The sequence below is a fragment of the Pelmatolapia mariae genome, linkage group LG18 (assembly GCF_036321145.2).
Source record: "Pelmatolapia mariae isolate MD_Pm_ZW linkage group LG18, Pm_UMD_F_2, whole genome shotgun sequence".
NCBI classification, from domain to species: Eukaryota; Metazoa; Chordata; class Actinopteri; order Cichliformes; family Cichlidae; genus Pelmatolapia; species Pelmatolapia mariae.
Genome location: NC_086243.1, coordinates 21,674,213 through 21,687,606, shown reverse-complemented (window position 1 = coordinate 21,687,606; position 13,394 = coordinate 21,674,213). Strand labels below are relative to the sequence as shown.

Sequence of the window (13,394 nt, the reverse complement as noted above, 5' to 3'; positions counted from 1 at the left end):
ATGTTTACATGCTCAAGAGGCTGTAGGTGTTGCTGTTGAATGCTGCTCTTTACTTACCAAGGTTAAATCCCACCACACAGGAGACTCACAAGCTGTCTAAGACTTTAGTTCTGATTAGACTACCAATCTGAGCCCGATAGCTTGATTTCTGCAGAGGATTCAGAGCTGAAGAACATCCATATTTTCCTCATGGAGTTTAACTGCAGCACTGAAGGCATCTGGAAGCAGATTTCCCATGAGCACTATGCTCCATAAAAGCAGCAGACAGTGACGGTTGTAAATACTACTTAAGTTGTACAAAAGCGTTCATGTACCCCTGGGCAAGTGCCACATTTTGTACATTTTTTGAAGTGGAAACAAGAAGATTGAAAATGATCACCACTTCACGTGTCAAGGCACCACTACCTTTATATTTCTTGAAATGATTAAAGTGAAAGAAATGTGACAATAATTTTAAGCCGAAACGGTTTTTACTTGTAAAATTTCAGAACTTTATCACATGTCTCGGCCATCTGTAATATGCATACGTGTGTATATATATATATATATATGTGTGTGTGTGTGTGTGTGTGTGTGTGCACAGAGCGTGTGTTATCAGTCATAAATGAGCAAATGCATTGTCCAGTTTTGCTCGCGGTTCGTCCAAGTGTTGCTGTACACCAGCAGAAGCCATTTCTTAATCTCTATCACTGTCAGCAATCCATGAAAAAAAACTAGAATACTAAATAAAACACAGTTATATTCTGATTATCTTTGTGCAAAGTTAATGAGGGATGATCCCTCAGTGCAGCTGACTGCCTCTGCATTAGTGGTGATGTTAAATGTAACTCCTAATGTCCAACCACACATTTAATTTATATTTTATTCCGTACACTGGGATATTTATAATAACTCATATAGTCTTCACCTAGGTAACAGAACAGCCAGAGGAGTCGCCCCCTGCTGGCTATTAAAATGAATGCAGGTTTAGGGCACTTCCTTCTGTCAACAATCATCCCTAACACTCACCTCCACCCACTCCACCCTGCCTGCACTGTCTTCTTCACCTCTCTTGTGCACTGTCCGTTGCTTTGGATGATATTTAAACTCATTTACCTTCACTACCTTGAGCCCGTCTGTTGCCCCTACTCCACACCTCACCAGTATCTCGATGTCCTTGTACATGTCCCACACCAGTCTTACGTGCTTCCCACTCAGTTTGTTCCTCAATTAGTACCACAGTTCCTCTCTTGGCACCCTATCACATGCTTTCTGTGGATCCACAAAGACAAGACCTTCCTTAAACCTCTCCATCAACACGCCACAAGCTCTTACTCAACATTAATAACCACAATGCGGCTCACTGATCTTCACTTCTCTTCTTAATCTAGTTTCAACAGTTCTTTCCCATATCTTCATGGCATGGCTCATCAACTTTATCTCTCTGTTGTTAATATAGCTCTGCACATGACCTTTGCTCTTGAAAACTGACACTCCTACATTCCTCTCACTCTCTAGGATTGTGTTAAAAAGTCCACTATCCTCTTGTAGACATCTCCATACAGGTATGTCATTTAGACCTTTCCATTCTTCGTTCTCCTCATAGCTTCATAGCTGTCCTCACTTCATCCATGCTGTCTCTGCACTTCCTGATGGAGATCTGGAGGCAGGAGTAGATGAAGGTATAAAATTGAGCATTTAGCAACAAAACATCTTAGAGGAAAGGAAATGAATCAAACTCCAGTCTCACAGCAAGCTGCCACCTCTCCTCTTCTCTACTACTCATACATATGTTTTCCCAGCATCACCTGCATTGACTGCACACATATCCATGACCCAGCCTGTTCATTTATGTCCTCTATAATGGACATTTGTTTTTGGTTAATATCTTTTGACTTATTTGAGGTACCCAGCTAAGTTCTGATGTGCTCAATAGTGAACATGTCAGCCCTTCCAGTGATATCTAATGTGTTTGTGTGGCCAATCTTAGCTCCGAAGAGGCAGCAAATCACAGAAAAAGTTGAACTGAAAGACACTTTTTTCCTCGGTTCTCATGAGGATATGTCCGGGTAAGGCATCCACATACATAAACACAAAGTTTATAATATTACTGCTAACAAAACCTTTGCATATGGTTGCCTATTATTTATGTAGGTGTTGAAAGAATGTCAAATAACCATAGAGAGTCTCCTGCTCTCCCCAGAGTCCCAGTTTCCTACAGGTGTCCCACAAAAGCCATCAGGAAGACAATCAAAACACTGAAATCAATCTGGTGAGCAAGCCAGTTTCAAAAATACACACTAAAAACTCACAATGACACACAACACTGATGATATCAGAGAAGTGGGCAAATAAAGACACATTTATTCATCAAATATTTGTATATTGCACTTGTTTTTAATTTTGTGTATTTAACTTTTTATGCCAATTGTTTTTTGATTTTGGCAGTTTTCAGTCCTCCATGGAAATTTATGTAGCGAGTGCTTCCATCTATTTTACATTCATATAGTGCAGTGGAACGCTTCTTGCTTATGATGGACGGCATTTTTAGTGTTTGAGTAAAGTGGAAACTTTTATTAAATTCAGCTTTGAATCAGTGATCGTCATCGTAAGTGAGAGGGAAGGCGACTGTGACATTCATTAGGTTTCTGAGCAGCCATAGAAAAGACGGAAGGTAAGCAGCCAGTAGACATAAATATGAATTCATCATACTTCAGATTGACCTTTATAGTATATGATTATATCCAAGTGTCTGATCGTATGTCTTAGTGGTTTACAATAGAGTCCTCAGACCAGCCAAGAAAACAGAGTTGTGTCAAGAAACCAAGTGTTTGAGAAAATGAATGCAGCCTAATGATAATTACATCCATGGCCTTCCATAAAAACACGACATTGATAGAAGTGTGCTGTCCTTCAGGGATTTATTAAAGAGAAAACGAAACACGGCGCTTGATGCAGCTGATGTAAAAAGCAGTCTTGGTTACCGTTTCTTAGTTACTTGTGCAAAAAAAAGAGAAAAAAAATCAACACTTCGTATTAGGGAAGCCAAGACCTTCAAGCAGTGGTCTCTTTGCCCTACAGAGAGAATCTGTTGCTATGTAAACTTGAAAGCTGATGCTTGCAGTTACTGTGTGTGAGCTGAATGAACAGAAAATAACAAAGGGAGAGATGTGAAGAGCACATGTACAGTGAAGGTCAGATTAAAACAGGTCAGCCAGCTCAGATTTAATTTAAACTCTACAGGGGGCACTCCACCAACTCAAAGTAACATTTGAAACCTATGTTACAGGTAGAAAATTGTTTCCCCCCACCGAAGAGCCACTCATCCACGACAAATAGACTATGGTAATTTAAAGGGGGAGATTGTGGACAGAAGCACTGAGTGTACACAACAGGAAGCAGAGTCCAACCTTAATAAAGTCCATAAGACAACCTTCAACTATGGATTTGGATTCGCTGTCATGCTGTTAGCAGCACAGTGTGATGTTTGTAGTGAGCCTGACTGGATGGCTAGGTCGGATTATCCAATGGGCATTCTGGGCACGCGCCTGGGGACCCATGCGCTGCTGGAGGCCCAAACAAGTAGCAAAACAAAAACTTTACATTTTGCAACCATACATTATCAAAACTTGGATGGATATTTTATTAGAACAAAATGATATTGTGGCCAGATTTCAGCTCGTCTGCCTCTTTCGCCCCCATAATACTGAGGTTTGTAGTCTCTGAGAGAAGCAGAGAAGTGGCACTGGAAAGTGGTGCTGAAAGGAAGAAAGGGAGGAGATCGCCAACTATCACATTGTGATAGTTGGCTTTCATTTTTTTTGTAAGGTAGTCTCCATTTAGATCTATTCTGTGTACATGTATGCACACATTCCCGTATGCTTAGTCACCGAAGACAGAAAAAGCTGATTATTGAAACAAAGTTCTGTAACTCGATGATCCAGGAATACTGGAAAGTGTCATCGGTTGGTGAAGGATCGGCCAAAGATAATGACGGGGTGAAAGATTGTTCGTACACGACCTCCTTTTCAGTGGATTAATCAATTCATCATTTTGTTATCGAAATGACAAAAAAGGGTGAAAAATACTAGAAAAAGCTCAAGGTGAATATTCACGTTACAATTGCAGATATTCACATAAAGGAGCAAAAATGGCCAATCACAATTTCAGGGTTTTTTTTTTATTCTGGTAATCAATCAAGAAAAAAATGTAGAACATGAAAGAAAACAGATTAAACATGGCACAAAGATTTCTTTTACAAGTGTAAAATTCTTGTAAGGATGAGTTAGAAATACGCTCACACTTCATGGCCGCTTTATAAGGTACACCTTGCTTGTACTAGGATGGACTGTTTTGTTTTGTTTTTTAAATTAATTTTGCATTCAGAACTGCCTTAACATCCCTCAGAGACTGTGGTCCATACTGGGATAGTGATCACAGCAGAAACTGAGACTCAGTTTCACACCAGGCAATGTTTTTCCAGTCTTGGTAAGCCCATGTGAATTGTAGTCTAAGTTTCCTGTTCCTTGACTGGGAGGAGCACTCAGTGTGGTCTTCTGTTACTGAAGCCCATTAAAGTTTGACATTTTTAATGTTTAGTGATGCCTTTCTACATACCTTACTTGTAACAAGTGTGTATTTCCTCTGACATCAACAATTCATTTTCACCCACATAACCACCGCTCACTGGATGTTTTGCTCTTTGAACCATTCGCTGTAAATCATACAGATAGTTGTGTGAAAATCCCACATCAGTAGTTTGTGAAATACTCCCGTATTTCCTGTCTTTGATCAACAACCATCAGTATTGTCTTGATCACGTCTACGTGCCTGAATGCACTGACAGCTCCCATGTAGTTGGCTAATCAGATACAATGAGTTGTTGTATCTAATAAAGTGGCTGGTGAGTGTGTTTTCACTAAAGAGCACTCTAATTATTACAATTAATTCCACAAGCCATTTTAACTTCCTAACACGTTTCCCTTCAAAGGCAGGAGCTAGTGAAGATGACCTCAAATAAATAAATATTTCATTAACCACCCTGCTGCCACTGCTGGGGAGCCAATCGCATATGGGCTGATAAGAAAACTCAACAATGCTGTCACGTCTGAAAATCTCTTTGTTATTCAGCTTTCGTTTCTCATCAACCTCTCAGTAAAAGGATGTGCAGGACAGGAATGTCACAGATAAGTATTTTTATTGGTATTCATATGTTTTACAGACTTAAGACTTAAATAACTTGCAGTTTTGTACATCATCACAGACACACAAAGTGCGGCTTTAATCACGCATCACTTATCTTGGGAGTCACAACACGAAGCACGACAGAACATCAAGGAAATCAAGGAACATCGAGGATCATTTGGGGTGCATGTAGAAGCGGAAATCGCACCGTTTGATTTTTCAAGTCATTACACAAAAACGAAGAGCTGATCATTACAATTGCCAATCTGCGTACAGTTCACACTCGTCCACAAAATGAGACACAAACACACACGAACATTCAGTGTTCAGCTTCGAGCAGCCACCGCTGGAGCCTGCTGCTGATCAGTGGACTGCAGTTGTCTTCCAAGGTACTCCCTGTGAAAGAGAAACAGTTAGTTTGTTTTTTTTACAGACTGAAAAAGCAAGAAACACTAAACATGCTGTCAAATAAGGCCATACATCCTGTTACAAGGAACAAAGAAATATTTTGGAAGGCATGCTTATTGTATATTTTCCTTGTTTCCTGTTTGGTGACAGACGAGAAAATCAAGAATACTTCAACTTTCAATACTTCAAGAAAAAAACACTTCATGTTTTTTCAATAACAGTACATATTTTTCCTTAAATCAAAAACATAACCGGTAATTAACCGGTAAGCATATGAAGTTATGATAAATGGGGGATAATATCCACCCCGATCACCACCTGCCTGAATGTTTTCACTTTAATCTATTCTCTGATTGGGTGGATTCTGGATCTTTTATATCCTTTAATGTGAAAACAGGTTTTAATGAAGCTTCTCATTTTAACAATATGAGCTTCTCCCAGTTATCCTGACCCTGACATGGTGTAATGCTGAAATATAGACCCATTATATATTACTTTTAAAGGTCACAGTTCTTCTTCATGTTTCTTCTTGGCAGTAACATTTTTAGATATGCTTCATGACACTTAAATTATCAGCAGCAGAAATATCAAATGCCTCTCAATAGTCTAAAAATGGGAATGGTGAATACTCATAACGACAGAGAATATTTTCTCCTTAAAAATATGCACGCTTAGAGTCATCACTATTCTCCTTTTCTACAAAGCAACAGCGCCGTAAGGATGTCTTTATGAAACCACTGTACACTTCTATTTTTGAAGGAGGTTATTTTTTTATTTGCCCTATTATGAGAATGAATCACGGCAGTGAGATAAAACAGTACAATATGCATCCAACGCAGAAGCAGCAAAAAGCTTTTTCCAAACAACAGCACAGTACTTTCATGTGTTAGTCTCCTACCTCTCTTACTGAAAATACCAAATACCTCTTTGTTAAATATTGACCAAACAACCAGGCTGGTAAAACCACAAGCTGCTATAGATCAACTCAAATATATCAAAGACATACAAGAGCTTTTAAGCCTTTGATCTTTAGCTAAACCTCCTCTAACCCCCATCTACAGGCTTGTACAGAACTTCACGTACACTCATTATGGGTGTGAATGTTATGATAGTTTTGGTCTTTTAATGATTTCTCTGAATTGTTCTTGTCCCAGGGTGGTATGATTGTACAGCATACATCTTTAATGACTTTAAAAACAGACCTGGGTGCACAAGCTTGACTTTATTTTGGATTTTCTCTAATCCATGCAGGGTCAAAGCACGGCACACCAACTGCTGGAGCTGTCAGAGATAACCTTCAGCCCATTCTCAAAAATCAGTTACAGTACGCTGATTTAGAGCACTGCCAGTGAGATTACAAAAAAAAGGCAAATAGCAATAATTGGTAGGATGACTGATGAAGTTAGTGTCCCACAGCCAAGGCACCTTTTCATATGTCTCTGCAGCTGTTGTAAGAATCAATATTTACACAGCGAAATGAGTCTTGGACATGAAACACTGCATAATATTAAGAAGTATTAGCCACAGTAAAATCAGTTAGTTTTTACTGTCAAGATGTTATCTAATATTTCATTTTGCAGACAGCTGTCCAAAGTGAATTACAATAAATCTAATGTGCCACTTTTTGTTTATTCTATAAATTCTTGTTTAAACTTGTCTCTCCTTTTATTTTATACTTTTTATATTTTTGCTTTTAAAATTGGCTATACAACCACACGTGCCATGCCTCTACTTAAGAAATGACAAATGAAATGGCAGTAAGTGCTTGCCCGTGGTGTTGAGGTGAAAGACACATACAGCTGATCAAAAATAGACACAGTTTCTGCTACACGACCGTTTCACAAGAATGGCAGCTTGTTCGACTGTTTACAAAAATCCTGCACCCACAGTGCAGCTGTGTCACGCATTACTGTGATCACAATTTTCATTAATGCAGTAATGTAACACGCCACACAATTATTTTGTTACTTTTGTTACAAAAGTTCTTCAGCAATCTTTTCACTGCCGATAGAAAGAAGAAAAAAATTCAAACAAACAAACATGTTTTTTCTTCCTGTGCACTTGCACAACAATCAGCTCAAGTCAAAGTTGTAGATCAAAAAGAGAGCTACGACTTTTTAGGAGTGTAGATATGGACATACTTTTATTGCACAAAAGGAAGCGAATGTGATGCTAAAGTGGACAAAACCAGTAACAATCTGAGTGAATGCCGACCCCAGCGCAGCAGCCATGTCCTGATCTTTAATGGGTAACAAACTGACGAGCAGTCAGACTTGCAGCCTACGTTTCTACCTGTTCATACTTCTATAGTAGAATCGCTATGGCGATCACTCTGAAGTCGCTTTGTGCTGGTTTTCATACGTAAAAAAAGATTGCATGTGTGTAACGAGTATGTGTGTAATGTGTGTAATGACTTTCTCCAGCAGGAAATGTACTGAATTACTTTTAAGAAAAATACAGAATAATGTGTAATACAGTGGCTTGCAAAAGTATTCGGCCCCCTTGAACTTTTCCACATTTTGTCACATTACAGCCACAAACATGAATCAATTTTATTGGAATTCCACGTGAAAGACCAATACAAAGTGGTGTACAGGTGAGAAGTGGAACGAAAATCATACATGATTCCAAACATTTTTTACAAATAAATAACTGCAAAGTGGGGTGTGCATAATTATTCAGCCCCCTGAGTCAATACTTTGTAGAACCACCTTTTGCTGCAATTACAGCTGCCAGTCTTTTAGGGTATGTCTCTACCAGCTTTGCACATCTACAGACTGAAATCCTTGCCCATTCTTCTTTGCAAAACAGCTCCAGCTCAGTCAGATTAGATGGACAGCGTTTGTGAACAGCAGTTTTCAGATCTTGCCACAGATTCTCGATTGGATTTAGATCTGGACTTTGACTGGGCCATTCTAACACATGGATATGTTTTGTTTTAAACCATTCCATTGTTGCCCTGGCTTTATGTTTAGGGTCGTTGTCCTCCTGGAAGGTGAACCTCTGCCCCAGTCTCAAGTCTTTTGCAGACTCCAAGAGGTTTTCTTCCAAGATTGCCCTGTATTTGGCTCCATCCATCTTCCCATCAACTCTGACCAGCTTCCCTGTCCCTGCTGAAGAGAAGCACCCCCAGAGCATGATGCTGCCACCACCATATTTGACAATGGGGATGGTGTGTTCAGAGTGATGTGCAGTGTTAGTTTTCCGCCACACATAGCGTTTTGCATTTTGGCCAAAAAGTTCCATTTTGGTCTCATCTGACCAGAGCACCTTCTTCCACATGTTTGCTGTGTCCCCCACATGGCTTGTGGCAAACTGCAAACGGGACTTCTTATGGCTTTCTTCTTGCCACTCTTCCATAAAGGCCAACTTTGTGCAGTGCACGACTAATAGTTGCCCTATGGACAGATTCCCCCACCTGAGCTGTAGATCTCTGCAGCTCGTCCAGAGTCACCATGGGCCTCTTGGCTGCATTTCTGATCAGCGCTCTCCTTGTTCGGCCTGTGAGTTTAGGTGGACGGCCTTGTCTTGGTAGGTTTACAGTTGTGCCATACTCCTTCCATTTCTGAATGATCGCTTGAACAGTGCTCCGTGGGATGTTCAAGGCTTGGGAAATCTTTTTGTAGCCTAAGCCTGCTTTAAATTTCTCAATAACTTTATCCCTGACCTGTCTGGTGTGTTCTTTGGACTTCATGGTGTTGTTGCTCCCAATATTCTCTTAGACAACCTCTGAGGCCGTCACAGAGCAGCTGTATTTGTACTGACATTAGATTACACACAGGTGCACTCTATTTAGTCATTAGCACTCATCAGGCAATGTCTATGGGCAACTGACTGCACTCAGACCAAAGGGGGCTGAATAATTATGCACACCCCACTTTGCAGTTATTTATTTGTAAAAAATGTTTGGAATCATGTATGATTTTCGTTCCACTTCTCACGTGTACACCACTTTGTATTGGTCCTTCACGTTGAATTCCAATAAAATTGATTCATGTTTGTGGCTGTAATGTGACAAAATGTGGAAAAGTTCAAGGGGGCCGAATACTTTTGCAAGCCACTGTACATTACTTTTTTGAGTAATGACCCTAGGAATAAATACAGCATTGTGGTTTTCAGTAAAGTAAACACTGGTGCTAAGACTTATTCAACATAAGCTGATTCTTTTGTAGTATTATTTTAAATTTGCACTGCATTATAAAACAAACAGCATCTCTCTTTGCTCCGAGTGGCCTTTGGGGAGTGACTATACATGTAAACACCATCTGTGTACATTCAGTAAATGCAGTGTGTCTGTATTTGTTACAGTATTTGACAGAAATCTATGTAATTTTCTGTCATTTCTGAATCCCCAATCAACAAATCTGGTTCAAAGTAAACACCAGAAGAGTTCTCCATTTTTCTTTATTTGTGTTTTATAAAATCTAGCTGTAGTTCATGCAACACCTGAATCTATAATAATGTTAGAATACAAACAAGAATATGGTTATCTGGGAAATCATCAGTAATTCTCGGGTTCTCACCTTTTTTGTTTTGGTTTTTAAATTAAAAAGAAAAAAAAATCAAATTAAAAAAGGAGACAGTTCACAGTGACTCAGAGCACAGATTTGAGTTTGTTTGGCAAAAAAAGCCAGGCTACTGTATGAAAGGCAAAACAATACTATATCATGAACATGTCAAATGTCAGTAGAGAGGACTAACTCTAACTGAGACAAGCACAGCATAAAGGTGGCTGGACCAGCGATAGCTTAAGGCTTAAACGACAACCAACCGTTATGGAGCTTATTGGCAAAAACACCATTCAGTCAAAGCTTGCTGGAGATTTAGAAACATGTCAAAAACAATGACTAGATAACAGTTTGCGCACATTCATGCATGCTGTTGTCATGACATCAGGGGTCTCAGAAAGGTAGGAACAAGAAAATGTTATATTAGAAACAACAAGTCAACCCACTCAAGGTGACAGCGGATAAGGGAGGCGGCTTTGAAAAAACTCTTCATTGTAATTAAAAAAAAAAAAAGTTCTCATCTTATAGGCGCATTCACACACCTCTGTTTTCACGCAGGCAATGAGTGTAGGCAGCAGATTCTTCAGTGTGACGAAAAAACCTTGAGACATAGCTCACCCCCTCACATTAGGAGGTCGTGTTATGAGGACTGAAACTAGTAACAAAGTGTTCATCTTAATGGAGAAATATGGCATGAGCAACATTCCTTTCTTTAATTATTATGTTTGTTTGTTTTTTTTTTACAAAAAACCACCAAAGTTGCTCAACATGCCCTACACAAGAGGTAGGTAGGTGTGGATGGAGGGTGTCTTATAAGAACTACCTGCATAAATAAGGACAGGTGAATGTCTTTAAATGTGATTTATGTGCTGGGCATTAAAATTATGAGCTGCTGCTTTCAAAAGCTACAAGAGACGAAGAAAAAAAAAAAAGCTGTCAAACGATTTCCATATAAAATCTAATTTACTTAGTCTTGTATTCGGGCGTGTGCAGAAATTTTGCATCCATTTTAAACCAGACTTCATACACAGTTGTAATCCCTGCTTTTCATTCTTCTAAGTAAAACATTAGTATGCAGCCTTCAGGTTTTTTCTCCTCCTGTTTTAATACACAATTCTTCCACCTTCATTTGAACTTAACATTCTTTAACTTCACTCTGATTCTTTCATTTTTATTCCCTACGTAAAAACAGGAGAATTTGATCTCAAACAAGATACGGAAGCCAATTTTTGGCATGCAGTAAATGCAGAGGTGATGCATATATACGGTTCTAAGCAATACTTCATTTCATTTATATTTTGCTTCTAAGTAGCCACACATTCATGCATTTTTCATACATTTTCATGCTTAATCCTTGTACTTGATCATATTCAGAAAAAAATATTTTTTGTTGATTTTAGTTTGTCTTATTTGTTTCTTGCTTGTTGAACAACTTAGCACTGACTTTTGAATAATTAAAGCCTAAGAAAGTTTTCTTTAGTTGAATGAAAATACCAAAGATACAACAATTTTACAGGCATAAAAAAGCACTTTTGTACCAACAAGGTGGTTTTCAAAGAGTTACTGAAAGCATGGCACATTTTAGCATGGTGTTCAGTGTGTCCTCAAAAAGAAACAAACAAGAAAACTGGAAAGTAGAGGAGAACTGAAGAAGTAGCAGGCATTAAAAAAAACTATGTGCAGGATATGAACAGTATCTGAAAGTCCTGCCCCTAAGAAATAAAAAAAACCCATCAAAGACCTGATAGAAGACCTGAGAGATGCATTTGACCCTTCAGCTGAATCATGTACTGTTTGCAAAAGTCTCATCAGAAATGGTCTCAGTGAAAGTGTGGCTGTCAACAAACCATTTTTAAGGAAGGGAAACAGGGAGAAAAGGCTGAGGTATGCCAAATTATACAAGAATTGGAGTGATAATCATCAGGTCTTATAGAGTGATGATGCCAGATTTTACATTATTGGTTCAAATTTTCATCAGTACAGATAATTACAGAGGATGTCAGGAGAGAGTTACAACAGTGTCTAAAGCCATCTGTTAAACACAGTGGACACTCTCTAAGGGCTTTGGGCTACGTGTCAGTGAATTTTGTTGGTGATCTTGTCAAAATTGATGGAATTATTAACACAAATTGGAACCTTTAGATTTTGATCCACCATGCAATACCATCAGAAAAGTTTCTGATTGGCAACACTATTTTTCAGCCTGATAGTGATCCTAAAGACACTGCCAAGGCAGTAAAAGAATACCTGGATAAATAAGCACATACTATCAGCCATGGATTGGCCTCCCCAGAGCCCAGACATCAGTATTACTAAAGCTTTGTGGGACAATCGTAAAAGTGAACGGAACAAAAAAGAAGCCAGCATCCAAAGAACAGATCTGAATGTCCTTCACGAAGCCAGGAGAATTATTCCTGAAGAAGTTCCGGCTTTGTAAAAGAAAAATGTGGTCGCACCAAATATTGACTTTCAAGCTCGTTAGAATTGTACATATATGCCATATATTTTGAATTTCCATGTATGGTTGCATGTTTCAATAAATTGCTGCACCTGTTACATATTTTCCTACTAAAATATAAAGAAATAAGGAGTGTCTCAACACGTTTCCACAGTAAGTGATCTTTGACTTTCCTGGAAATTTCAAGTCACTGAATCCAATGTTCTTCCTCCCTTTCTGTAACTCTTAGTGGTATTTCAAATAAACTTCTGTCCACACATGACTGATCACATAGTCCACTTGGAACATTACTGTAATATTAATCATAATACCTCCATCCACAGTTGCTCAGGAAACTGAAAGTGTGTGTTTTAGATAGCGGCAGCAAAAACAAACATATTCCCACTTAATGCTAGTTGGCTTTCATTTTTATTGTTTCCAAGAAATCCAGTACACAGAAGACACACGCAAAGACGGCGAGGTGAAGTGAATGTTCGGAAAATATTGCTAGTGGTGACTTAAGTAAAATCAAGCATGACCTACAGTTAGCAAAGTTTGGCTATGAAGATAAATATGCATCACAAAGTGTGAGAACTCCAAAGGTGGGCATTAACCCCAGCAGATGGACTTCCATCCTCCAGGCATGGAGGATGGAAGTGTCAAACAAAATATTTAGAATTTCAACAGAGAAGCAGCAGAAGCTTGTTTGCATAATATTTTAATCCAGCTGTTAGTGGTAATTATAACTGTGCAACTGATAATGAGACATGGAAGAAAAGAGCAGAGGAAATGCAGCCAAATGCTGTAGCCAACAATTCAGTGGGTGTTATCATCTTACAGTCTGTATCAGACACAAGTGTATTAAATCCATGATGCAC

General features: G+C 38.9%; 1 protein-coding gene across 3 annotated transcripts in view; it reads right to left on the bottom strand.

Annotated features, from left to right (window-relative positions):
- Positions 1–5,159: 5,159 nt before the first annotated feature.
- Positions 5,160–13,394, bottom strand: part of atp6v1h (ATPase H+ transporting V1 subunit H) — a 32,117-nt gene continuing 23,882 nt past the window's right edge. For all 3 annotated transcript variants that reach the window (XM_063461966.1, XM_063461968.1, XM_063461967.1), the window contains one exon: positions 5,160–5,559. In XM_063461966.1, the coding sequence (XP_063318036.1) occupies positions 5,490–5,559 (70 nt within the window). In that variant the 3' untranslated portion in view covers positions 5,160–5,489. The remainder of the gene's footprint in view (positions 5,560–13,394) is intronic.